General features: G+C 51.4%; 1 protein-coding gene across 2 annotated transcripts; it reads right to left on the bottom strand.

The window, feature by feature from the left end:
- Positions 1 to 37: 37 nt before the first annotated feature.
- On the bottom strand, positions 38 to 26,160 carry CCM2 (CCM2 scaffold protein). 2 transcript variants are annotated; one of them, XM_052694144.1, is made up of 10 exons: positions 25,918 to 26,160; positions 9,593 to 9,766; positions 8,858 to 8,941; positions 8,149 to 8,332; positions 6,979 to 7,115; positions 6,174 to 6,309; positions 5,492 to 5,549; positions 4,733 to 4,871; positions 4,057 to 4,195; positions 38 to 2,665 (listed from the first exon to the last, which is right to left on the bottom strand). In XM_052694144.1, the coding sequence occupies exons 1-10, from the start codon at positions 25,945 to 25,947 to the stop codon at positions 2,385 to 2,387; spliced, it is 1,362 nt and encodes a 453-aa protein (XP_052550104.1). In that variant the 5' UTR covers positions 25,948 to 26,160; the 3' UTR covers positions 38 to 2,384. The 2 variants fall into 2 exon arrangements, with proteins under 2 accessions (XP_052550104.1, XP_052550105.1); XM_052694145.1 differs by lacking the exon at positions 25,918 to 26,160 and adding an exon at positions 11,646 to 11,796.
- Positions 26,161 to 26,211: the final 51 nt, after the last annotated feature.

Consider the following 26,211-nt stretch of genomic DNA (forward strand, 5'->3'; position numbering starts at 1 on the left):
GAGGCAGGTGAGGGTTTTAACAAGGAGACAGACCACAGCCAGGTGCAGAGTTATATTTACCTGTAACAAATACTCCATACAGAAAGCATACATACAAAACACCCCCGGGGCGTCCCCGGCTCCCCCTGCGGTGCTCGGGGTCTTGGGCAGCACGGGGGCTTGTCGTGGTGGGGAGCAGCAGTGGGGTTTTTTGGGGGGGAAGCACTCGGTCACCTCAACAGAGTTCTGACAAACAGGTATCTCCAGAACTAAATCACATTTCCCAGTGAAGTATAAAAAAATACCACGAGCTGCTACAGCTTCTGCTAAATGCATCTCTGTACACAATCTTTTCAAAAATAGGGGTTTTTCTTTTCCAGATTTCCTTAAGCTGTCAGTGACTCAAGGGTCAGTTTGTGTCATTGGTGATGTTTTCTTCTTTATAAATCTGCATGTGTGTAAGAAGGCACTGAGGACTCAGCATAGCCAGGGCTCTGGAGCAGTGCTCCCAAGCTCAGTGGGAGCTCAATGCCTGTTCCTCCTGACTTGTGAGTTTTGGGGTTTTTTATTTATTTTTTTTCACTTTTTCTAACCCTGCTGGTGCAGGGGCTGCAGCTCTCCTTGCTCTCCTGCTTGTGGTCCAGCTGTTGACAGAGCAGCCTCAATGGCAAAGGGAAGAGTTGTTTTTGTTTTTATGGCTGTGATTTGCAGTGTGGAGCTGCCTTAAAAGGAAGTGCCCCATAGCAGGACACAAATGTGCACCTTTTAAAGATGAAGCACTGAGCTGTGGGGTCATTGGGGCTGCAATCCTGGACCGCTGTGCCTGCAGGAGCAGGGTAAGAAGTAGCCCAAGGGGCAGAGCTGAGAGAGGGGAGAGGATGCAGGGGTGAAGGCTTGGCTCTGGGCTCTGTCCCAGCTGCAAAGGGAGCGTGGCAGGATGGCATCCAAGTGGTGGATCCACAGCAGGATGGCAGAGAACTGCATCTGGTTAATGAGGGAGCAGCCTGGCACTGGGATGATGGTGGCAAGCTTCTGCATGGGGCTGCAGAGGATAAGCAACATTAAAGGGCAGTGGGAGCTCTGGGCTGTGTTACTGCAGTGGAAGCAGTGCAGCAGGACAAAGCACAGAGGAATGTGCTGGAGGGGCTGAATTCCCCTGCAAAGTGCTGAGCAAGTGTCTGGGGTTGGGTCCTGCAGAGGCCAGCCAGCTCCAAGCAAGGGCATGGGGGTACCTCTGTGTCCTTGTGCTATATACACCAGAGCCTCCCCTGCTCCTCACTGCCTTTGGTCCTTCTTCCATCCCAGCACCTTCACAGGGGGTGCTGGAGCTGCTTTGGGCAAGGGCAGGGCTCAAGGGGGTACAATGCTGAGCACAGCAGCGCTCCTGAGCATGAATCAAAACAGGGCCAGGCCTTTCCTAAAGGGGTTGCAGCCTGTGCTTTCCCTCGTAGCCACAGAAGTGTGCAAAGAAAGGGAAGCTCCAGCTCTGCTCCCTGCCCAGCACAGCTTGCCCAAGCCTGTGCTCTCTTCCTGCTGCTTGTGTTTTTGCACTGACTGTGCTTGCTCCTACCCCAAGCTCCTGTGCACCCAGCAAGCAGAGCTGCATGCCCGTGGGTTCTGCCAGCACCTCCCTTCAAGCAGGATTGCTTCCTGGGCAAGGGATACAGATTAAAAAAATAAGTGTGTATTTATAACCGCGTGTAAAGTATTTACAATATGTACACCGTGTGCTGGAGACCCCACTGTGTCCAGGAGCAGCTCTCACCTCCATGGGTGTGTGATAATGTCCTTTGGGACCTCAGGAGCCAGCAGAGGCTCTGCGCTACCTCCCACCACTGTGAACGTGGGGCAGGTGCTGCCTCCTTCCTGCCACTGCTGGAGCGAAGGCAAGGAGCGGGCAGATGGGGTTTGTAATCCAGGTTCCCTGCAGGACAGAAGCAAAAGCACAAAATTTGGGAGCCCAGCTGAGAGCATGCTGCAGGAGGATGGAGAGGAGGGGGGGAAGCAGAGCACCTGCAGGTCTGGCTGCGAAATGCTGTGCCAACTGCAAGGCTAGGCTTAAATAATTCACATTGTGGTAAACTTCATTCAAAAGAGGGGAGGAGGAGAGCAGTTACAAGAAGGACACCATGTGCAAAACTGTAAACCAGGGAGGGCTGTAGGCAACCTGCCTCCACGCAGGGCTCTCCCAGCTTCGCTCCCTGCGCGCTGACGGGACCAGGGAAGGCTGGAGGATGGGCTCCTCCTTTGCAGCTCCTTTGCAGCGTGCCTGCGGCAACGCACACCTTCACAGTAAGAGGGCACAGACAGCTGCTGACGGGAGAGTAACTACATCCTTCTCCACCCTGAAAACCTCTTTGGAAACGAGGGTCTGTTGGGCAGGTGCTGCCAAAGCCTGCCGGCTCTCAGGAGGAGTCGCGGTCCATGCTGCAGCCCAGCGCCTCGATGTCGTTGCTGATGTGTGAGATCATGCGGTCCCACTCGTCCTCCTCCGAGGGCACAGACTGCTCATCCGAGCTGCCGGCCGCGCCGTTGCCGTTGGTGGTGGAGTTGGAGGTGGTGCTCAGCGTCCGCCTGTACCTCCCAAAGCTGTCTGTGATGATGCCGCGGCCGTCCTTCACTCCGATGGTTTCCAGGAAGTTCTCAAAGTGTTGGCTGTCCTTCTCGGGAATGAAGGGCCGTAGGCCTTTCCCAGGGAAGAAAACACAAGGAGGGAAACATCAGCTGCAGAGTTTCACGTGGGTAGGGTTTGCTGGAGGAGCTCTGAGCGGCGCTTTTGGGGCCGCCGGTGCTCCCATCTCCTGGCTGCCCCGAGAAAGGCAGATGTGTACGGGCCAAGGACGACTCCTGGGGGCTGCAGTGGGATTTCCCAGCTCCAAAGGATCGTTTGTGACTTCATATTGCTGGGCTTTGCTCATCTCGTTAGTGTAACAGCATCAGCATGAAATTAAGGCCCCTGGCAGAGGGCGTGCAGAGCGCTTGGGGGCCATCTGTCCCCATCTCTGCACTCTGCTGCGGGGCCGGTGTCACGAGCTGGGTGCTGTCACCATGGGGGCACAGCATGGGGTTGTGGAGTGAGTGGCTGCATTGCAGCTCTGTCTCAGGCAGCTTCTGGGTGTGCTGCTGACTCTCCTCACCTCTCCCACCCCCACCTTTAGGGTCACAGTGATCCCCATCACCAAAGAAACTTGCACGACCTCTGGCAGGGGCTGCAGGAGGGAGTTAGAGCTCTGTGATTTTTAAGATCCCATCCAACTTAAGCCATTCTATGATTCTTTACAGGAAAGCCAAGTCCATGCTGCTTTTCAGCAGTGTGGTCAATATAAAATCAGCCTCCCAGCCCAGGGGTCGTGTTGTGCGTTGGCTTTGGTAATGGTGACATGAAAAGCAAGCAGGCTGTGTGCACAGGGATGAAAGCAAATGCTTTTGTGCTGGTGCAGATGCCTGACTACACTTCTGTTTGCCCAGGACAAAGGGAGTGGAGGCCATGCTGCCCCCCCCCTCCCTGTGCTGTTGAGTCACTCAGGCTGCTTTCAGCAGCTCTCCATCTAAATCAGAGCAAAAAAAAGGCACTGCATGCAGAAGCACCAGGCATCTGTGAGCGAGAGCTGGGGCAGGGCCCTGAGCTCAGCCCCAAGGTTCTTTTACTCCCTGCTATTAATGCTGTTTCAGATTATTAGAGCCAAAATCAAAGCAAGGAGCTTGAGTTGAGGGGCTGAGAGCCTCTGAGGCAGTTGGCCTCCTTTTAGTGCAGGGAAAGGAAATGGTCCTGCCTGCCTCCCACGAAATGGTGTCAGCATGTGCCTGCTGGCACTGTGCTTGGTGCACACCTTCCCTCCACGACTGTAAGGTCACACTGTGAGAGCACAGGTCCTCAAGGCATCCTCAACAAGCTGAACACCCAAACTGTACTGTCTTGAACTTGGCCAAGACCCAGCTTCAGGGACACAGGAACATTGAGTGCTACCACTAAGCCACCAAACCAAGGTGTTTCAGGTGCCGAGGAGCTCATCTGGAAACCAGAAGACAACTAGCAGCGGGCACAAGCAAAGCCAGACACAAAGGGAAGACACTCACCCAAGAGCAGGAACTTCCTACTGTCCCCATAGAGCTGCTTCAAGTTGATGCAGAACTCGTGTATCGAGGCTCCGTTGCGATATTCGTGCAGCAGCATTGCAAACTGCTGGATCTCTTGGGAAGAGAGCTTTGTTCGTAGCTGAGGACACAAGCACACCACAAATGGTGCTGATTTTCTTGGAGCACTCTTTCAGCTCTGATGAGATGGGAGGGAGAAGAGAGCGTGGGAAGCCTGGGAGCGGGGTTTGCTTCTATTCTGATGGGAGCCACTGAGCTGCGGCGATGAACCCGGCAGGATGGGATGGTGCAAACTGCTCTGAGCTGTCAGCTGTCCAGCTTTTGAACTAAGAAAAGCTGTGAGCATGCTGCAGAAGTGCAGCTCATGAAGTGATGGACATGGGAACCCTGTGTCCCACCACAGTGAGAGGGGGCAATCAAGTGCAGGTGCTTTAGCATGAGAAAGATGAGAGCCTGCACTGGTCTCCAGGCCTGGAAGGATGACGTGTTCCTATACCAGCATGGACAAAATCACATTACCTGCAGGGCCCAGACAATGCTGGAGCAAACAGGGAGGAGCTCAGACGATGCCAAGGGCACAAATGTGCTCCCATGAGCACCAAAATGAAAACCCTCCCACTCTTTCCCATGGGCAGATGCTGCCTTGAGGGCACCCTACCGTCATCATGTAGTCCTGGAGCAGCTCTGTGGCTGTAGTGCTCAGCTCGCTCTCGCTGATGGTTTTGATGTGTGGAGATTGTTGTGTCAAGAAGGAAGAGGGAGAGTTGTCACCTGCATCCAAGGTTTCTGGAAAGGAACTGAAACACAAATGGCTTGTGAGCTACCCAGAGCTCCTTAGGCACCTCGTGTTGAGCACAGCATGGGAGAACCTGGGGGAGCAGTCATGCACAGCACAGAGGGGTTGTCTCTGTGATCTGCTCAATAGAGAGCCCTACAGGGGAAGAGGTCTCCCCCACTTGCTTTCTCATTTCAGACCAGTGGGGAAAGAGGTACTCAAAGAGACCATATTCATAGTGTTCCATTTGAAATTCTGATCCTCAACACAGAACAACTGGTTTGGGTGTCAGGTTTTCAGCCCACAAACGCTGCTGCCATTTTCAGTGGTCACTGATCCAGGAGGAAGAAACATGACAAAGCAGACAAAACAGCTCTGCTCTGCACACACAACCTTCCCCAGAAAACTGCAGTAACAGAACAATACGGCCAAGGATGCTGAGGAGGCAGGACCACAGTCCTGCACAGAGACAGCAAAAATGCTATCAAATGTTCCAGCCAGGGTGATCAGAAACTTTCCAACGTGTGGACTGCAGCACTTCCTGCTTTTGGGCTTAAATCTGACAGACAGCAGGGCTGCATAAATGAGGCAGTGCCCCCAGTGCTGAGCTGTCACGTTTCACCACGTTCGCTTTCCACTTACACAGTGCTTGCTTCTGTTTCGTATGATTCTTTAACATCCACTTTTGTAGAAGAGTCATCTGCAAGAGAGACATTCATGATGTGGTGGTGCTAGTGAGGTAAAAGCTTGGTGCTTTTCCCAGCCACTGATTTGTGATGGGGACACACAGATGGTGTCGGAGGGGAACAGGCTGCCAGGCTGGTTACAGGCAGACCCAGCAGAGATGCAGAACTGCAGTAGCACAAGGCACAGCTTTATTAACTACCTCCACCCAACATGAAAAGGACACGCCAAGGCTGATGCCTTCTGGCTTCATATAGCCTGGAGACACCTGCAGGCAGGAGACAGCCCTCGTGCCACTCTATCCCCTAAGCAATTAAAAGAAAGGGACTTACTACAGAATCACAGAATGGCCCAGGTTGGAAGGGACCTCAAGGATCAGGAATCTCCAACCCCCCTGCCACAGGCAGGGCCACCAACCTCCCCATTTAATACCAGACCAGGCTGCCCAGGGCCCCATCCACCCTGGCCTTGAACACCTCCAGGGATGGAGCATCCACAGTTTAATTCTCAACATAGAGGTGACCCTGCAGGAGAGCAAGTGCCAGGCTGGCTGGCTGTTTGAAGAGAGGCAACAGACATTGGTGAGGATGGGAATGACTTGCAGAGGGGGGCAGAGCAAGCAGAGAAGGCAGGGACTTACCACTGTGCAGGGACATGTGCCGTGTCGGCGTGGACGCACCATCAAATATTGCTCTATCTAAGAAGTCTATTGTGGACTCAGTGTAAACAATCTGGAAGACTTGGCTGAGAAGTGAGCACAGCTCCTCTGCAGTCACCTGAGAAGGGAGCAAGATGCGGTGGTGAGAGAATGCAGCAGCTCTTCTCTTAGCTCCTACCATGTCCCAAGAGGTTTGCCTTGGTGCTAGGCATGTGTGACTTCTCATCACCCTTCCATGATGCCCACAAGCACTCCAGCTCTATTCCAGTTTGAGGCCATAGGTGATCAGAAGCTCCATCACCTGAACAATCAGCACACAGCTATTAGATAACATCCACACCTTGTGCTGATGCTCTGCCCTATTCTCCTGCTGTCTGGGACTGTGGCTACATGACCTACATCCCAAATAGGTGCAGTTGCTCTGAGGAACAGTACAGAAAATGCAGCTGAAAAGGAGTGCAAAACCTCAGCCTCGAGGCAAAAGGTTTCTGCTGGAGAAGCACACAGGTCAGATCAAAATCTCTGGGTTTGGGTGCTGGATAAAACAAATTTCCAGGTCAGCATCACAAAAATGCCCCAGCTAGCACAACCTATTGTGGGATAGATTCAGTTGTGTTCATAGATTTCCTGCTGCCAGAGAAAGCTCCAGGCAGCAGGCACCACAAACAAAGGAAAAGCATCTTCTGATAGCATCTGTGTCTGCAATCCCATTCCCAGTGCAATTCCAGAGTGACCCTGGAGACAACCACACCATGGAACAATGTGAACCGAGTGGTTTGAGCCTTACTTTGTTCTCTGTAGCCAGCACCACCAAGCAGCAAGCTTCCACTGGTACCACACCACTCTCTGACAGCGAGCCCGAGGTGAGAGCTTTGGAGCTCTCAGCACTGAGACTCTGGCTTGGGGAGATCCCAGGGTCCTGAGCTGAGAAACATAGAAATCATCACAGAAAGGCCAAGGCAGTAAGCAAACAATCAGTCCTTGCAAGCCAGACTGTCTTCCGAGCAGCTCACGACCAGTGTGCACAGAGCTGCTTTTGTACCTGCCCAGCAGAGGACTGGCCATATCAGGCTGACATGGTGACGTGGTATTGCCCCTCTATGGGCTGGGCACAGAGGTTTCTATGCAGTGAAAACACAAATTACAGAAAAGCTTTAGGGAGGTTTCTGCACACCAGTCTGGTCTCTAACCCTGCAGGGACAGCAAATCCTACAGAACAGGGGAGCACAGGATCCCACAGCCAGCAGAAAACACTCTAGAGGAGCAAGCATGTAGGAGATCCACCTGAGATAGAGAGATGCATGGGTTCAAAGCATTTGAATGAAGAACCTGTAATTTAAAGCAGGTTCCTGACATCTCCATGAATTGCTGGCTTATTTTCCGTGGCTCAGACAGCCTCAGGAACCCAACAGCAGAATTACAGCCTTGTAAGTCAGTTATTCATTCATTCTCTAGACTGTCCTTTGCTGTCACAGGGTTTGTAATCCAATAAGTCTCTGTCATTACATCTTTTAAGTAGCTCAGCCTTCCCCAAACACTTCAGTCCCAAACCATGCAGGTTTAATGAAGATAGAACTGCTGGGGACAGATTCCCAGGCCCTTCTCAGTGCAGACTGGACATTAGGAAAATATTCTGCACTAGAGAGTGGTGGGCAGGGAACAGGCTCCCGAGGAGACCAAGCTGCCAGAGCTCCAGAAACATTTGGATGCCACTCTCAGACACAGGGTTTGGCACTGTGTGGAGTCAGGAGTTGGCTTCAGTGATCCTCATGGGTCCCTTTCAACTCAGGACATTCTGTGATTCCATGATTACAAGACCCACAGCAAGCACTGTTGTCCTGCCCTTCTGGCTCTCAGAACTACTGCTCAGACTCACAGTCAGTGAGAGCAGGGCTTCTTTTCTCATTCCCACAACCCTACAACCAACATCTGGGTGCCCGTGTCAGCCCCAGTCTACCTGTTTTCAGCACAACCAGATGAGCAGAATCATCTCGAATGTAGGACACGGATGCAATGTCATGGATGGGGACCCTGAGGATGAGATCTTCTCCATCCCTCCACACCAGCTTGATGTTGTAGGCAGACAGACTGATCACAGCATCGTGCTCTTGGGTCAGCTGCCCCGGAAGCTGATGTGCTCTCTGCAACAAATGCATTTCCATTAAAAAACTGAATTGTTTTCCCTTTGGTGAACTGTCCCATATCTGGATGGAGGTCCTTCCCCTTTCCCCTCATCTATCTGCAGGACTTGTTTGCTGGGCCTTCCTGCTAACAGTAAAATCCCATAGCCTTCTGCCAACTCTTGAGGACAAAGGGGTGGCTGCAAAGTCCATAATCCCAGACGAAGCTGGCTTCACACAAAGCTATTCCAGATCCCCAAACCTTCCTACAACCTGGAGGAGGGAGATGCCCCTTCTTTCTCCAGTCGCCCCACAATTCTCTCTGAATCCCACGCTTCCTTGCCCAGCTCCAGCGGTGCGTGGCTGCAATTTTTTGTCCAAGGCTTCCCATACTTGTAACCTAGGGAAAGAGGGCCCCAGTCAGACTGGGACTCACCCCCAGAGAAGCCCCACAGGCCTTAGAATCATGCTTCATGCATTTGTTTGAGCTGGTAATGACAGGAACCAGAGCAGCTCGTTAGCAGCCTTCTGCAGGGCTGAGCTTACCTTCGCGTTATCTATCAGATGCAGTATTTCAGTGCGGCTGGAAGGATTCAGGTACCCTGGGACAGATGTGAGTTGGCCTAAATACTGCAAAAGAACAAAAGAACAAAATGTCATCATATCTCATCCGCACACCAAACAAGCCCCCGGAACCCTAGGAAAGAAGACTTCAACTCAATGCAAAGAGCACTGCCAAATGCCTGATGTACAGCCCCCATATAAGCTGCTAGATAGCACCCATACGTTCGAAAGATCTCTTGTGCTTTTAAGTAATCTTGATGCTTAATAGCTACATGGATCCACTCCTTCCTGCAGCTGCAGGGAGCTCACACACAGATGATCTCTCTCTCCCTTCAGCCCCTGCACTTAGCAGCAAGCATTCGTTTCCTTTGGGTTTGACCCCTGAGATCAGAGGGAGCATCTTCTCTGTGGACTGCAACACCCAATATTTCACAGGAGCTACAAAAAAAAGATGCGATCAGCCCAGAGGCCAGGAAGGAAAAAAGGCAATTTCTGCATTTCAGCAGTGAGAAAGCCACCCCAAAACCCTCTGGAAGTGCAGAGGAAAGCAACGTGGCAGCGCGCTGAGGTTCTGCACCTCAGAACTCTGCACCAAAGGCAGAAGAAGCTACAGCACCACAAGGGGATAAAGAAAGTGAAAGAGCCGTGCTGGGGGAAATGCAGCCAGCCATGGGGTCTGCAAGAGGGGAGCTCGGGTGTCAGGCAGGTAGAGAGTACCTTCACTTCCTTCTCGATGTAGTCATTCAGCAGGATGTCTGGCTCAACACGGTCAGGCAGTGACACCACGACGGTATGGAGAGGTCGTCTCTCCGTCACCTTCTCCTGGGCCTTTTTATCTCGTCCTTTTTCACCCTTCAGGAAGACTCGCTTGAAAGGGGACACGATTCCAGGCTGCGGGGAGAAAAGGAGACAGCGGGGTGTTAGGGTGAAGGGTTCCTGCATCAAATTACAGCAAACGAGCAGCTGGGCTGTGCCATGGGCTCCCAAAGCCTTCTGACACTGCATGGTACTGGTGCTGGAAAGGGACAGCAGAGACAGCAGCTCTGCAGTGCCCAGAAACAGAACGACCAGCGCATTTCTGCTCACACTGCTGTATGAACCCAAACCAGCCCAGAGTTGGACTGGGTCAGGTTTTAGAGCTACGAACTGCATTGTCTTCTGGTGGCCAGCAACAGCACACAAGCAAACAACTCATCTTATGAGACTGGGATTGGGTGATGCTTGCTTTCCATCCATCTCCCCATCAAGGGTTTCTTGGGCAATGCTTACGAGGTCTTTGTGTGAAGAGGTATCATAAATGATGCTGGAGTCGGCTCAGATCTGGAATAAGAGCAAAGCCAGAGGTGCTGGCAGATTCTGTAAGCAATGCTTGGGTTTCAGGAGCTCACCCTGCCCACACCTGAGCCCCTCCAGAACCTGCAAGACCCTCCAGATTCAGGCTGAACTTGTTGCAGGGGCAGGGGAACACCCAGGAGCATGAGGACAGACCCACAGACACCAGCCTCTACGGTCCCAAACCATTCAGAGGTCCTTTTGGAAGAGCTGGAGCCGATTTGCAGCCAAGAGCTGGCATTTCAGAGCTGCTGCTCACCCAGCATGCTGCATGGCTTCCCATAGGGGGAGCATCACCACCGCCACTTTGGGAAATGCTCTGAGCTGGGAAATCCTACAAACCTGGGAGGCAGCAGGGCTGAGCTGGGGCATGGGAGATGAGTGGATCTATGGTCTGCAAAGGAAGATGCTTTAAAAGTGAGTTCATTAAACATAAAGAGACCTTAACAAAAACTACAAACTTTGGCAACTTGAGAGAGCAACAGAGATGAAAAAGCAAAGCACCACGAAGAACTGCTGCAGAGCCTTCGTCGAAACCCACAGCTTGGTCTCACTGAGCTGTTTTTCTAAGTTTAGACAAGCAGAATGAGCTCTACAGGAACAAGTAAGATCAAAGTGAGACCTAAATAACTTGAAGCCATTATGCTAGGAGCAGAGGAAAGCTCCTGGTTGAGGAGTATTTACCAGGCTGCACCAGGCACTGCAAGGACGTCAGGGACAGCCCAGCCCTGCAACACTTCCCTTTGAGCAGGGCGTGCCAGAGAGACAAAAATAGAGGAGTTAGTAGGGCAAATGGGACTGCAGACAGCTTGATGGTACTGTGCCTCGCCTGGTGCTGCAGCTGTGCCTGCAGATAACACAGCAGCATGGTTACACCGGGCTCTGAGCAAGGAATGTCATCTTCCTGTGCCACAACACCCAGCTGGCTCCTGCCAAAGGGATGGGACACAGGTAACAGAAGAAATCCCCAAACAAGAAGCTCCCATGCGACAGGGAGAGACGGGGCTTGGCTACTGGAGCCCAATGGGCAGCAATGGGTTTCCTCAGCCCTCCTGCTGGGGTAGTAGCACAGAAAGAAACCCCACACCACGCTAAAAGAGCTCAATGTGAGGGCATCCAACCCTGAACTCAGCTGCCATCCTGGAAGGATCTCATTACAACAGTAACTTTTAGGAACTGGAGTGATGGCAAAACCTGCCAGCAGAACTGGGACTGTTACCACCCGACCCACGTTAAGCGCACGGATCCAACGCAAAGAAATTCCCACCACCCAATCGCAGCCCCCTGCACGGGGAAGCTCCCAAGCCCTACAGGAGATCCAAAACCTCTTCCAAGTAGGAAACAGCCCAGATGTTGCTGTCCAGGACCGGAGGTGTGATGGAGCATGGCACAACACAGAACGACCACGGCGTCTCAGAGCCATTTACCCAACACCTACCTCACTCTCCATGGAGCGCCCGGCTCCGGAGGAGATGCACAGGGGCTGCAGCTTCCCAAAAGCTTGTCCTGGCTGAGATGGGATGCCCCACTGGTCCCAGGGACCCCAAGCCCCGTGCTCTGTGCTGAAGCACCGGCAAACCTATGTGTGCTCATTCGCCTGGCCGCTCGCGTCCCGGAAGCGCGATAACCACAGCTTCCTTCTGTCACACACTGCAACAGCCAAAACATGCTGCCATTGGTGAAAGCAGGTTTTAAAACAGGGGGAAAAAAAGGAGAAGTGGTGAAGGGGAGGCATCTGTACGTCTGTGGGGGCTCAATTGGTTTGCAGGGCAGAACTGAGCTGCTTATGGGGCGGATGCTCAGACACCCCGTGGGTGGGTTCCCGCACCCATGGAACCAAAGGGGTTTGTGTGCCAGGAGGTGATGCTCCCAAGCTTTGCCTGTTTTCATACAACTTCGTACTCTGAGCTCTGTCTCCATCTGTGAGCCCAAAAGGTGCACTGCTTTATCAGGGTGTGCATTTCCAGCCCTTACACTTGCAAAAAGAAGGCTGCTGGCTCCTTGAAAATGAGGTTACGAGCTGCTCCCAGAGAGCATGTTGGGAAGGAGAGGAGCGTGCAGTGAGCCTGGCTTCAAGCAGGGCCCAGAGGAGTGACAAAAACAAGTCCCTAATTTTGCAGACAGAGAATCAATTAAAGTGCCACACTGGGTGATTTCCCCAGAGAGCATCACACGGAGCAGAGGTAGGAAAGAGGTCGGGTGGGGATGCACTCCTCAGCGATCCTTAAAATCAATGCAATCAAAGTCAGCTTGCTTTCTTCCCTCTTTTGCCCCAAATTGCAACCCCAGTGCCGTAGCTGAGTCCTGTTTACATTTCTTTAGAGAACCCACTCAATGCATGCTCACCTACACTTAGGACCAACTGGACGACAGTGAGGAATGGGGGACACGAGCACTTTGCAGAGCATCCCCAAGTCCCACAGGGTCTGGGGGGGCAGGGATGCTCCCAGATCCTCCTCAGGATCTGTGGAACTTGTGGAAGGGTTTGCTTGGCTCTTGCCAAAATAAGTCATTTAGGAAAAAAAGGACTCATGGATCCAGGGCATCCTATACTTTATTGGGTGTCCCATAGGCATGTTTACGCTGGTGGGACTCAAGAGGTACATTAAGGAGATAGAATCAGGCATGCAAATTTAGGAAGAGCTCACTGGTGGGCACTGAACAACTCAGAGCTTCTTGGTAAGCACAGCTGTACCCCCTTGAAGTTATGATACCTGACGCTGCACAGTGCTGAAGCTGGAGGCCTTTCTGATCCCCCTCTGCTTCAGCAGGGCCATCCAGAACACAGTGCCCAGCCTTACATCCAGGTGGGACTGAAGACCTCTAACAGGGAGACCCCACGGCCTCTGGGTCCTCGTGCAGGGCACAGCATAGGGATGCTTCCTGCTGGGCAGGGTGAGCTCCAGTTCGTGCCCAGTGCCTGGAGAAATGGAGATTCAGGGGGATCCCACCCATGGCCATAAACCCCTGCAGGGACTGAGGTGGACAGAGCCAGACTCTGCTCAGTTGTGCCCAGGGTCAGGGCACTGGGCTGGGGATTAAGGTGGTTGCAGTAGAGTGCTTGCTCGCCCCCAGTACAGAGATTGAGGCTGCTTTCACCAGCCTGGCTCTTTGTTTCCATCCAAAACTCACCGAGGCTCTGAACAGCCCCTTTAAACATGTCCAGTTTTCTGAGCTGAACACAAAGGAGAAAAAGCATCCCTCCTATTAGCAGCAGAAACAGCTTCTTAATCCACTTGAGTGGATTATCTCCAACACAGAGCAGTACAGCTAATTCTCCCACAGCACATCTGCACCGGGATTAAGGGAGCTGACAGCACACCAGGCTGGGCAGCAGATCTGAGCAGGTCAGAAACCAGCCCCAAACCCAGCAATGGTGCCAGGGATCACTTGGGTCAGGCCAAAAATGTGATGAGGCAACAGCAGAGCATGGAAACCAAACCAAGCCCAAAGGGGCTCTCGGTCACTCTGTGGTTGGAAATAATCAAAGAACAACAGCAGCACAGGTGGAGTGACAAGAAGTCACTCAAAGCTGCGTGTGGGACTGAGAGCAAAAACCACCCATTAAACGTGCTTGGTGTAAGTGCTTTCCTCTCTATGCTTCTTCCTTATGAACCTGGTTTGAAACAGTGCAGCAGCAAGATCAACACCCAGCTCGGCACAATTAAATCCTGCAGCCAAACTGGAGATATGTATGTGTATACATCAGTGGTATATACATAAATATAAAATACTAGGATGCTGAAATGCTAACCTGAACCATTATTAATGTGCCTTCTTGAAGCTGAGGTTCAGCCTTCCATCAGCAAGCACTACAGAAAGGATCTGAGCAGTGCTTGGGGTTGTGGTGCCAGGCATGGAGCTGCAAATGAATCAAGTGAAGCTGCAGGCAGGCAGCCAAGGTTGGGAGCAGAAAGGCAGCATGTGCAGCTCTGGCCTCTGCCAGTCCTGCCAGTCTGTTTGAGGAATCAGAGATGCAAGCCATTCCCCATTGGGCTCTGAGAGAAAATTGAAGCCAAACATGCAACAGCTGCACCTACACACAGTGCATGGTTGCAAAGCATCCTCTGCTGCCCTGAGCTGGCCCCTGCCAGGGGTGGAGAACATCAGAAACCGGATCTTGGCTTCCCCATTGGCAGACTGGGCTGGAAAGATGCAGGAGCAACGGGGAGAGGAAACATGCAGGAGCAACGGAGGCAGCGATGCTGGGCTTAGCATCTGTTTCATGCAGCTTCTCCAGCATAAGGAAGAGAACTCGCTGTAGGCTGATGTGGCTGCTTCCCAGTTCCATTAGTTACCCAGCCCTTCCTGGTCACCATAAATCCCATCCACAGCCTCTGGAGGGGATCTCATTGCCCTGCTCAGCCATTTCTGCTGGGCTCCAGGCAATCTGCTGTCATTTCCTTGGGGCTGGGAGGCCTGGGATAGAGACTGGACCAGGTGCAGCATCACCAGCACAGCAAGTAAAGAAAACAAAAATAAAATAAAAAAAAATTAAGATTCCTAGCTCAGCCAGAAACACTGTATTCAGTTTCAAGGTGTTCCTTCAAACGACAGCACGATTAAATTTAAGTAATGCAGAAACACAGCTCCCTTGAAAACAGAGAGCTAGTGCCCAAGTCAGCCTGAAGAAAAAACAAACAATGAAAAAGCTTCAGCCTAACACATCAGTGACACAAAACCACTCACAGAACAAGGCACAGCGCTGTGTTTTCGTTTGGGACTGCTGTGCCAGCCAGGCCTCCAGCCTCATAGACAGGACTTTCCTTTAAGGCAGGAGGAAAGGAATTTTCCCTGCTATTTTTAGCAGAGCCTTGTTCCTCCTCCTAAAGATTCCACCAGGCCTCCTCCTCCCGCTGCTTCCACCTCCCTGAGTGCATCCCAGTGAGGCTCATCCATGCTGTTGGCTCACTGCAGGAACACACAGGCTTCCCTCAGTGCAGCTCTGACCCTCCAAGCAAGCAGCCTTGTGCCCAACATTCCAAAGGCATCAATACAAGCTCTGAGTGAATTTGCTTCTTTGAAAAGCAGCAGTGCTTCCTAAGCTAGATTTCAGCTCCTGCTGTCCCACAGTGCAGCAGGAGCAGCTCATAGCTCTGATCTTGTGAAATATCAGCTCCTGGATTTTGGTTATCTGTAGCTGCCTCCTTCCCCACTTCACAAGCCCAGATGGGACTGGGCAGATGTATGGGGCTCATCCCTTGCCCACACAGCTTACCTTTGCATTCAGTGAACCTGGAACACATTGATGCTGGAGGGATCAGAGTGGGAAACAGCCTTCCCCATCACCAGCACTTCCAGCACGTGGCCTGCTGGGTCTCCATGCATTGTGAACCTTCCATCTACATCCTTCAGCAACAGTCGTGGGGGGGGGGAAAATGCAGTGAGACTGGTTTGTATGCAGCCATTCAGGAATGGCTTGGAGCACACTTTCAGAGCTACTATATTATAGTTCCACAGATTCCATGGGGTTCTGCTAATACTCAGAGATCAAAAGGGTTCCTGAGAAACCGCTGGAGTGCTTGAGACCAGGAAAAGCAGACTTCTAAGAACTAGGAAGTGCTGAAGCTGCCTGGCCACAAGAAGCCCGCTAATTTCCTCACAAAACTGTATTTTCTATTACTGTGCTTTCTATTCCAGCAGCTTGGCTGGCTCCAGGGCAGATCCTGATGATGTTATATCTTTGTCCCATCTCCCAAGGAAGAGTAACACACAGGTGAGAAAAGGAGGAGGAGGGTTCACCTCCCCCAGTCTCCTTCCACCTCCCTGGGTTTTAGCTGCATGTTAACACAGGACCTTGTTTTAGCAGTAGGTAACCTCAGCTCCTGCATGCCCTCCTCAGGAACCACACAGCTATTTAGGTTGAAAAAGGATTTCAAAAGTCATCAGATCCAACCATGGCAAGATACAGGTGGACACAAGCATGAGATTCATTGGAAGAGAGACATCTGACAGCAGAGCCACTGTGGAAGAGTCACACATTGCATGGCTGCATGCAATACCAGGAACACACAGCTCTTCCTCAGGGCAACCAGAGGAAGTCTGAACACAGAGCAGAAAGCATTTGGGAACACCAAACACCCCAAGTCCAGAGACACAGGAGTTGGGAAGGAAAAGATGCAGCCACAAGAACATCCTTGATGACACCTTGCAGAAAATTGCTCTTGTCCATTGCATGCAAAGCAAGGAAAGGTGAAACACCCAGACCTGCAACAGTGCAGGTCTCAGCAGGGAACCTCAGGTTGCTCTGAGCACCTTGAGCTAATCAGAGGTGCCCCTGCTCACCACAGGGGGGGTTGGACTAGATGGACTTTTAAAGTCCCTCTCAAATCCAATGATTCGATGAACCAATGCAAATGCGTGCTGGCTGACAGGCTTTTATGTGGGCTAGCAGGTGAAGATCTGAGGAACCTTCTGGCAGCAAGAAATAAGCTCTGGCTTGGTGTAGCACATCCTCTGGGACTCCAGTATTTTGGGAGAGTCACCAAACCCCACGCATTAAAACACGTTTGCAGCTTGGAGCATTTCTTTTCCTCTTTGTGCACAGACTGCAGTGCTGGGGGCACTAAGGATCACCTTCTCCTTTCTCTTAAAGCACACACAACAGTGATGCCAGCTCCTCCAGAAGTCCTAGAAGAGGAGCCCTCTGCCAGCCTCTGCAGTGGGACACTGCATGGAGCAATGCCAGATCTGCAGCTGGATGCGTGGCAGCTCTTGAGCTCCTCATGGGAACCCTGATGCTCCTGATGTACAGCACAATTAAAGGCTAGGAATTAATGCCTGCATTCTTCCAGCAGCCACCCCAGGGTCATTATTTTGGCCAGCTCGTTTGAGAAAAAGCTCTCCAGATCACTAGTCAGGATAGCTGTCCCTTCAGCCCCACAAAAGACTGGGAGGAATGTGTTCTGCAATTTGATTTTGCATCACTACTTAGGAAGTTATCACTGAGTTATTTAGGACACCCAAAAACCACCTTCTCCCAAAAGCCATCTCCCCCTGAGCACACTGACCTTAGCCAGCTGTCTTCCATAAGCTGAGCCACCAGGGAAACACTGCCACTACTGTCACTGAACACTGGTCCTGTGCAGTTCCTGCAAGAAACATCTCCCACAGTGACATCCTGGGAGCAGACCTGCTCCAGCTTCAAGTGCAGCTCTAGCTTTATTTAAAGCCTCCCAGAAGCTGCTTTAAGGACATTCAAACCCACACAGCCAGGCTTGCCTGTGTTAGACCATTGAGACAGGCTGCATCCCTCTCAGCAGCAAGCATCAAGAAGCCCTCAGCTGCAGGCAGGCACCACAGCCACTCCAGTCATGTGGAGACACTCTGGGGCTCCAACATCTTGCAAGAGGGCTTGGCAAATCCACCTTTCATGGTTCAAGTTCTTCCTCCTCCTGCTAATACGTAGCAGATCCTTCTGCTATGCTGAATACTCAGGGAGGCAGAGCCCACCAACACGTCAAGCTGCTGCATTGTAAGATTAACCACTTCTTGCACACTACCAATTTTTAGGTGACATGAAATGAGCCAACACGCTGTCCTGATATCATGGGCACCACCCAGATCACCTGTACCTTCATGCTGGCTACCTGTACACTAAGAAGCAGAGGTAGTAAACACTTTTTTCTGTACCAGGTGATCTGTGCCCTACACGTGTGCTCTGTTGATGTTAATAATGCTGCTGCAGAGCCAGCGAGACCACAGCTGTTGATTCCTGCAAGAAAAGGATGTGGAGTCCTGATGTTCCCACCCAAGAGCAACATGAGTAATCAGAGCTGGAAAACACTCCCAAGGAGAGGTCGCAGGAAGCGTGCTTTAAAAAACAAAGCCCAAGATCTGCCCTAACAGCAGGGCCCCTGCATCCCTGCAAGCAGCACCTGGGAGAAAGGGCTCAGTGCCACGTGTGGGTGTGAACAGGGATGGATTTAATCACCTACCTCTTGCCACCCAGAGCTGTTGCTCCTCTGCTCCCTGAGGAAGGTGGGGGGACAGCAGCTCCACAGAAACACAGCTCTGCAGCTTGTTGGTCGGTGGGCACGATGGCTGCATCCCACAGCTGCAGCTCATGTGAGCTCTGCCACGCTGCAGATGTTTTCCACGTTCCCTGTCTCTCATTCAAGCTGCTCTTCTAAGAGGGTTTACAGTGTATGACACTCAGGAGAAATTAAAGCAGGAAAGGTGGCTATTTCCTCTTCTCATTACAGAAGTATTTCACTGACCCAGTAAGAAATGACAAAACAAAGGCAGGGAAACCCTGAAGTTCACTTTGCCTCTTGCTTGCCCCTTGTAGCACGAAATGAATATTTTGTGTGTGCTTCAGGTAGGTAAATACAGTTTTATGCAAGTCAACTTACACACGCATAGAGCTCTTCTGAAGGTCCAGGCTTCCTAACTGTACCCTGTATTCTCACCTAGCCTCAGCCACTCAATAAGCACAGAGAAATGCAGCTGGCACAAGTAGCTGGAGCTTCTTGCTTTCAGCATGACTCCACACTGACCCAGGTTAGGAAGCAGTGAGCACACTGGGAGCCTCAGTGCTTAAGGACAAATGGACAGCCTCAGAATGGACCCAGGATTGCTCAGCTCTCTCTAGAAGGCACAGCAATACTGAAATGATAACAACTGTCTGGAGGCAGGCTTTGCAACCCCAGGCAAAATGAAGCACATGTCTGAGCCGGCCAAGGCCTAAAGGCTGCTTTAGCCACAGCTCAGCCTGATTTCTGACATCTGCTACAAGCCAACCAGGAATATTTATTTACTCCAAGTTCTGCCAAGGGGTGGAGAAAGCAGCAATTTAAGAAGCTTTTAACCACAGATATTTCTGCCCAGAGGAATTCAATTGCAGAGGGAAAATAAGATCTCTCATTACATACAGTTTGCAAATGGGTCAGCTGGGCTTTGACCTTTGTGCTCAGTGTACTCTGGTTTCTGCCATTATCTTGGCAGTTCCATTGGTTTCCATAAATCCATTTGTTTCCTTGTGCTTGCTGCCAAAGCTCACTTATTTCAGGCCATTTCCATAAGCTCTCTGCACTGAATACAGTCTGACCCACCTGCCAAGGCCTTGAGTTCAGTGCAGTGCTATGGGTCAGATGCACAGCCCTCCTGTTTCGTCCAGCTCAGCCATCAGAAATAAAGGCTACATCAAAGAAACCACACAAATTCTCTTCCATCCACTCACAGCAAGGCTGCAGCATAATTCAACCTACATTTCATCCCCACATCTTGCATTACCTGCCCTAACCTTGGACACAGGGTTAGAGCTGACATGCTGGATTTGTTATCCTACCCTGATCAGTTTTGGGCCCCTTGCTACAAGATGTTGAGGCCCTGGAGTGTGTTCAGAGACTGGCAACAGAGCTGATGAGAGGTCTGGAGCACGAGTGTGATGAGGAGGGGCTGAAGGAGCTGGGGTTGTTCAGTCTGGAGAAGAGGAGACTGAAGGGAGACCTCAGTGCTCTCTACAACTACCTAAAGGCTGTAGTGAGGTGGGTGTTGGCCCCTTCTCCCACATAACTAGCAACAGGACAAGAGGGAATGGCTCCAAGTTGCACAAGGGGAGGTTCAGGTTGGACATTAGGAAACACTTTTCTCCAGAAGAGTGATCAGGCACTGCAGTGGGCTGCCCAAGGAGGCGGTGGAATCACCAACTCTGGAGGTGTTCAATGAACATTTAGATGTGGTACTGAGGAACACGGCTTAGTGGGAACTATTGGCAATAGGCAGATTGTTGGACTGGATGATCTCAGAGGTCTGTTCCAACCTTGGTGATTCCATGATACTAAGAAGGAGAGCAACTCAACGCTGTCCTCCCTTGCAGAGCTGCTCATCAAGCAAAGCGCAGCATCCAATTCTCCTTCCTTTTCTCAGTAGGGCAGCTACAAGGTTTCTGTGCCACCAGTACATCTCAAGAGCTCCTCTCGCTCACCTGAGGCTTCTGGTCTTGATCCTATTTCTGGCAGACACCATTTAGCAGCTCCAAAGCTTCGCCAGACTTTTGGAGGGGGTTTGCCAAGCTTCCCATTCTGTGCCCAAGATGCTCTCAGGCTGTCATCACCTCTCTGTCAGTGCCAGGCTGCTCACAGACATCTGCAGCCTGGGGCTTCCCACTGTGGTCCCAGCCAACTCTGAGCATGAGGAATACACACACAATAATCACATAATGAAAGTCCTGAGACATGGGAGACCAGGATGTGTGTTATGAGGCTTTGTCATAAGAATGGAAGTGAAACAAAGTCATTCAAAACCTAAAAGGAGCTTTACAACCCGACGTGGATGTGTAGATCAGTTCCAAATGCTTTAACCTGCTCACCTTTGCCAGGCATATGGAAGATGGCTCCCAGTACCTTGGTCACAGCAAGCTCTTGAGACCCTTCTTAAGAGTCTCATCCCAACCATAACATCAGTTACAACTCCATGCATCATACAACCACCACAGCTACCTGTTCACCAGAGACCAGGATAACCCACCCAGCAAGAGCAACTGGCAGCACCAGAACAGTTCTCAGCTGTGCATGAAAGCAGCAAGCAGACTTTTGCTTCTAGCAAAGGCTTGCTGAAACCTGATTCTGGAGGGCTTGCTGCTGTGGCAGCTCTCCAGGCAGTCTGCCTTCCAAGGACCAAGCATTTCCTGCTGTATTTTTATCATGTTGTGTGGGCTGAGCTGCAGGTTCCTTTGTGGCAGTGGGTAGGGAATACATACACTGGTACAGACAGCAATTTCTGCTCATTACAGCAATGCCTGTTCAGCATCTGCCAAAAGATACAGCTCCACACCCCAAAGCACAGCTCTGGAGCCAGTGCTCAACTCTGGGGTTTTGCACTGCATGTTGTAGTTGTGACTCCAGGGGTCCCAAGCAAACCTGGGGGCTTCCTCATCATATCCCTGCAGATGCAGCAGCTGTTCAAGTCCATGGAGTCCTCCAGTCTCATCAGAACCATCCTGTACCATAACACTTCATGTGGCTTCACCAGCACAGAGCCAGATGTTTCAGAGGGACAAAACACAGAGACCTGCTTTATAGATGTTACACAGGACACAGGATGAGAACCAGTGCTCCAGATTGCTCTATAAAACAAAGAGGAATGAGGTAAGGGATGGCTCATGCTTTTTTTCCTGGGACTGGAAACCAGAATACAATGCTTCCATAATGGAAAGTTTAGCTGAGTGCAAGTTGCCTTTTCAGAAGTTGGTATAATAGCCTCAACTATTTGTGAGCTCTGTATTCTGTGACTTTGTCTGCCAGCCTTCACCAGACAACAAAGCAAGAATTTACCAAATTATACAGTGGTTATTTTGCACAGAGCAAAGCCCACAACAGTGAAAACTATTCCAAAGCAGGCAGTGCAAGCCCAGAGAAAATGTGCACTGCATGAAGCACTGCTGCAGGGTGTGCCCTTCCCCACATCTCAGCAGCAAAGCAGCACTGGTGCCCACTGATACCCTCCTTGAGGCAGGGTCTGCTTCCCAAACATTCACCACCCTGCTGCTCACACTAACAACAGCAGGATGCACCCTGCCAGAGCTGGGGTGTGATGTCTTGCTCCTATTTCCACAGATCCCCTCATCCCAACCATCTGTACGTGACACCCCAAGGCTGCCACCTGTCCTGGCTAAGCTGGTCTGCCCCATGATCGACATCCAAGTGACTGCCCTCAGCCACAGCTGCTCTTCATACCCAACCAGCACCAGAGGAATGGGAGAGAGATCCTGCAAAGCCAGACCTGGCCAGAATCTGAAAGTCCATCTTTGTGCTGGTACAGAACCCAGGAGCCCACACACAGGCCTGTTCTGCCCTTATCCTCTGGAAGGAGGACACAGATGAGGCAGCATTTACTAAGCACACCACACATACTGGTAGAAATGAGGACAAGGACAAAGCAGCTCCACCTGCAGCAGTGCTGGAGCAGGGCAGAAGCAGCACACATGAACACTGAGTGCTTCCTCCTGCCTATTTCCATCCTGGAAGACACCAGGTTTCTTGGTATCACCACCCTGATGCCATCTTTTGGGGATGGCATTGCTGGAAGATGCTGAGGACAAGGGCTACCACAGGTGCATAGCTCAGACCAATACTCTCCCTGCAGCCAAGTAAGCAGCTGAGGCAGGAGGAGCACCAAAAATCCTTTGGTTTAGACAAGCTGTGGATCTTGAGATTCTGGCTGCCCTATTTCAGGGATCTGCACTGCATGTGAGGTACCTGAGCAGTGCTGGAAGGTCACCTGCTGCACACAGCAAACCAGCCCCACTCTCACACCGTACCATTCCTCAGCTTCCCACTCTTTCTAGCTACCTGTCCTTGCTTTCACCCCACATTTCCCTGCTTCAAGCCTTAAGCCAAGACACACAGACCTTCACTCAGCCTCTGCTCCTCGTATCTTGATTATCTTCCACAAAAAGAGGCTCCCGTTCCATTCTAGCAAACAGGATGAGGTCAAAAGCAGCCAAGAACAGATTTACTCACCATTGAGCTTTTGAATGCAGGCAGAGATTCTGAGCAAGATTAAGGAAATGCTGATTTGCACTTGGGGTTTTCCCAAGCTTCAGCTGATACAGCCAGCACCAATGTTTGCATCCACAGCTAAGTTTAGCAGGACAGCAGTGAAATCAAGCAGTTCTCAAAGAGCCACACCAGGCTCCTTTGGTTGTTCTCACCTACAAGGCTGAACTATCAGCAAGGGAAGGTGAGAAGACAGGGCACGTGCTTTAAGCCTGCCATGGGACCAGGCACGACCCTCACAAGCAGCACATCAAGCACCACTAAAAGGGACACACCAGGAGCAGAGCAGCTTGCCCTCCACAGTTATCTTCAATATTTCCTAGAATGTGTATGTGCAGAGGTGGGAAAGGAGGTACATACTACTCATACCCTCAGTGCAGCCTCCTGCATGAGACACAAAGCACCCGAGGAGAAAACATGTCAAGCAGCTGAAGCCTGAGCTCTCACAAAGCATCCCAGCCCATCCAGCAAACTGCACAATGCCCTTGGAAGAGCTGGGGATCAGATGGTGGCTGCTGCAGTGGTCTTGGAACAGGAAAAAGAGTAATTGGTGACAGAGCTAGCCTGCAGGAATGCTCTCCATATGGTTTGCTGCAGCTGGAAATGCACACCCAGGGTAAGCCCTCCACGCTCAAAACCACACAGAGCCCAAGAAGTGGTGTGCTTCCATTAGTGTGAAAATTCCAATGGAGCTTAAAAAAAAAAAATAATAAATGATCTAGTATCACTGAAGTGGCCTGCATAATCTCACAGTGAAGTCATGGAGCAGCCACCCCACAGCCACAGACTCCCAGACAGGAATGCTGCCTTCTGAAAGCACTGCTTCCAGCACAAACACTGCATGCTCAAGACATGCAAGCAACCATCCTGTAGCTCCTTACCCAGCAAAAACCTGTCTTGTACCAGAAACTCTGAAGAGATGGAGCCTCCATCCCAGTCCCTTTGTATTTTTTATATTAGGGCAGGGAGCTCATACTGCAGCATCCAATGTTAACAAGAACCAGCCCCCTTACTTTTGGCAGACATTTTCCAATGATCTGCATGAGAAGGAATTGCCAACATCCTGCACACAAACCAGTATTGAAAGGCACAAAGAATTCAGCTCCATGGATCAGCTCTACAAGCAGATCTGGCAACTGACAAAGCAGCCCCACGCAACAGATCAACTCATCCCAGAAACAGGGGAAGCAAACAGACACCAAAGACCTGGGGTTTACTGGAGCCAGTGAAGTCAGAAAGATTACACTAACATCTGATACACGAGCATTTGTAAGATTTATAGAGTTCCAATTTCAGCCAAGACCTCATCTGTGTAAGCCTGCTCCTCCCCAGAGTGGGATTTTCTTTCTAATCCTGACCAAAACTGTCCTAATTCTACTTATTAATAGGGCTAAAGAAACTCATTTGCTGCGCTTCAACCCAGAAGGTCACTGGCTGGGGGCCAGCCACCTGCATCCTAGGAAGATCCACGTTGTATGTAAAGCATAGGGAAGATCTTTCCCTAAAGCTCCTGGGGCTGGGAACCACAAAGGCTAAGGAATGAACACAGCCAAACTAGCTATCTTCAATAGCAACTCAAGCTCTAAAAAGCTGCAGGGATATGCTTGAGGGTCATTTCACTTCATAGAGATGGAAAATCAGTGCTGAGAGGATTGCAGCCATACCCTGGCTTCAGCACTGAAATGAAGCCACAGATGCTTGAATCTGGGGACCAAATCTGCAACGTGCCAGACCTCTGCACACATCTGTTAGCCAGAGATATGCTTTGGCACTGAGCTGCTTTCACAGTGTTTCAGCACACTCCTTGAGCAGGATCACTGATGGCACTGTGATGCCAGCACCATGTCCAGTTTGATGTCACCAGTATGAGACTGGGATGTGCTGGGACAGGGTCTGGGTTGTGAAGGTGACAAAGAGAGTGGGGCAGCTGGCACAAGAGGGGAGACAGGGAGAGGGGGAGCAGGTCAGCCACAAGAAGGTTCAGTGGGATTGTACCAGCCTGTATACCAGTGGTGACAGAGAGAAGAACCCAGCCCTTTCTCAGTGGGACACAAACCAAACCACAGCAAATTCCACTCAAATACTTTGTATAGAACGAGGTTAAACAGACTGCAGGATCTGGACTGGATGGACTCTAAAGCTCCCTTCCAACCCCTAGAGATCTCCAGACCCATTGGGAGTCTGTCCCAGCATTCTGCTCCACTGACTCTAGAAAATCCACTTCTCTACAGGAGCCAGCTGCCTCCTCACTCCCTATAGTGAAGCAGACAGGAAAAGCTCCCTCCCACCAGATCTGACAGCTCTGTCTTCCCAGAAGCTGTCCTTCCCTTTGCCCAGGCTATACCTACACCATAATTCCTCCTTCAGCTCCCCCCAGCTCCAGATGACAGTAGACAGAACAGCAGAGCTCTCCCCCCAGTCACAGAGGGGCACACACACACTTAGAGAACGTAATTTTGCACTGCAGAATTTAAAGCTGATTTATCTTTTGCAAAATAACAGAAGCCTAGCATACAGTGGAGATGAGAACTTCTTCCAGAAGGGATCACTCCTCACGAGGTATTCCAGCCAAGCACCATCCTTACAGCTCATTCCTACATTATAGCTGAAGTTGCTTTGCAATCATTTACACCTTTGAGAGCGAGATTTCTTAGAGCAGAAAAGGATTTCTGAGCAAGGAAACATTGTGTACTGAGCACCACCCACACCACTGATCCCATCACACTGCACACAGCTCATAGGCATCACAGCCTTTACAAAGCCCTCCAGGGAGGACCAGGAGCCATGTTTCCTTCCCTGCACAGGGCAATGAGCACAATTCTTCTTATTTAACCAGAGATTAAGCACTATGGGTAAACCATAACAGGCCCCAACTCCTGCAGCATCCCACAGCCTCCAGCTGGAAGCTCTGCTGCCACCTCCCGAGGCCCCACTTACTGCAGCATCCCCAGCTGAGACAGCACCAAAAATAGTGCATTCCCCCACACTTATGTCACCAGAACCGCAGGAAAGATTCATCCTTCACACAGAGGTTCAGGCTTTGTTTCCCCTACATAAATAACGCAATAAAACGGGTCTGAGCAGAGGGAAAGAAACACAAACGTAAATCGACGAGATGGAGCAGCGCTTCCACCTCACGACGACGACACGAAAGGCCCAAAGGAGCGGCCCAGCCGCCTGTGCAGGCCGCACCCCCAGCCCCGCTCTCACCTTTTTGCCTTTCTTGCCCTCCTCCTCCATGGCTCCGGGAGCAGCGGCTGCAACGGCGGCCCCGGCCCCCTCCGGGGCATCCCCGCAGCGGCCCTGGGGCGGCGGGGTGAGGCTGCGCGGGGCCGGGAAGAGGCAGAGCAGCCCCGGGAGGCGGTCAGATGCCGGGCCGCCTCAGCTCCGCCGACCACTTTTCAATCCTGCCGCCATCTTGGGCGGCGGCTTCCCGGCGTGCCCCGCGCGGCGCTCGGAGGACTGACGTCAGTCCTCCTCCCGAGGAGAAGTACTGCGCATGCG

Source organism: Tympanuchus pallidicinctus, unplaced genomic scaffold, assembly GCF_026119805.1.
Source record: "Tympanuchus pallidicinctus isolate F22 unplaced genomic scaffold, pur_lepc_1.0 scaffold3, whole genome shotgun sequence".
NCBI classification, from domain to species: domain Eukaryota; kingdom Metazoa; phylum Chordata; class Aves; order Galliformes; family Phasianidae; genus Tympanuchus; species Tympanuchus pallidicinctus.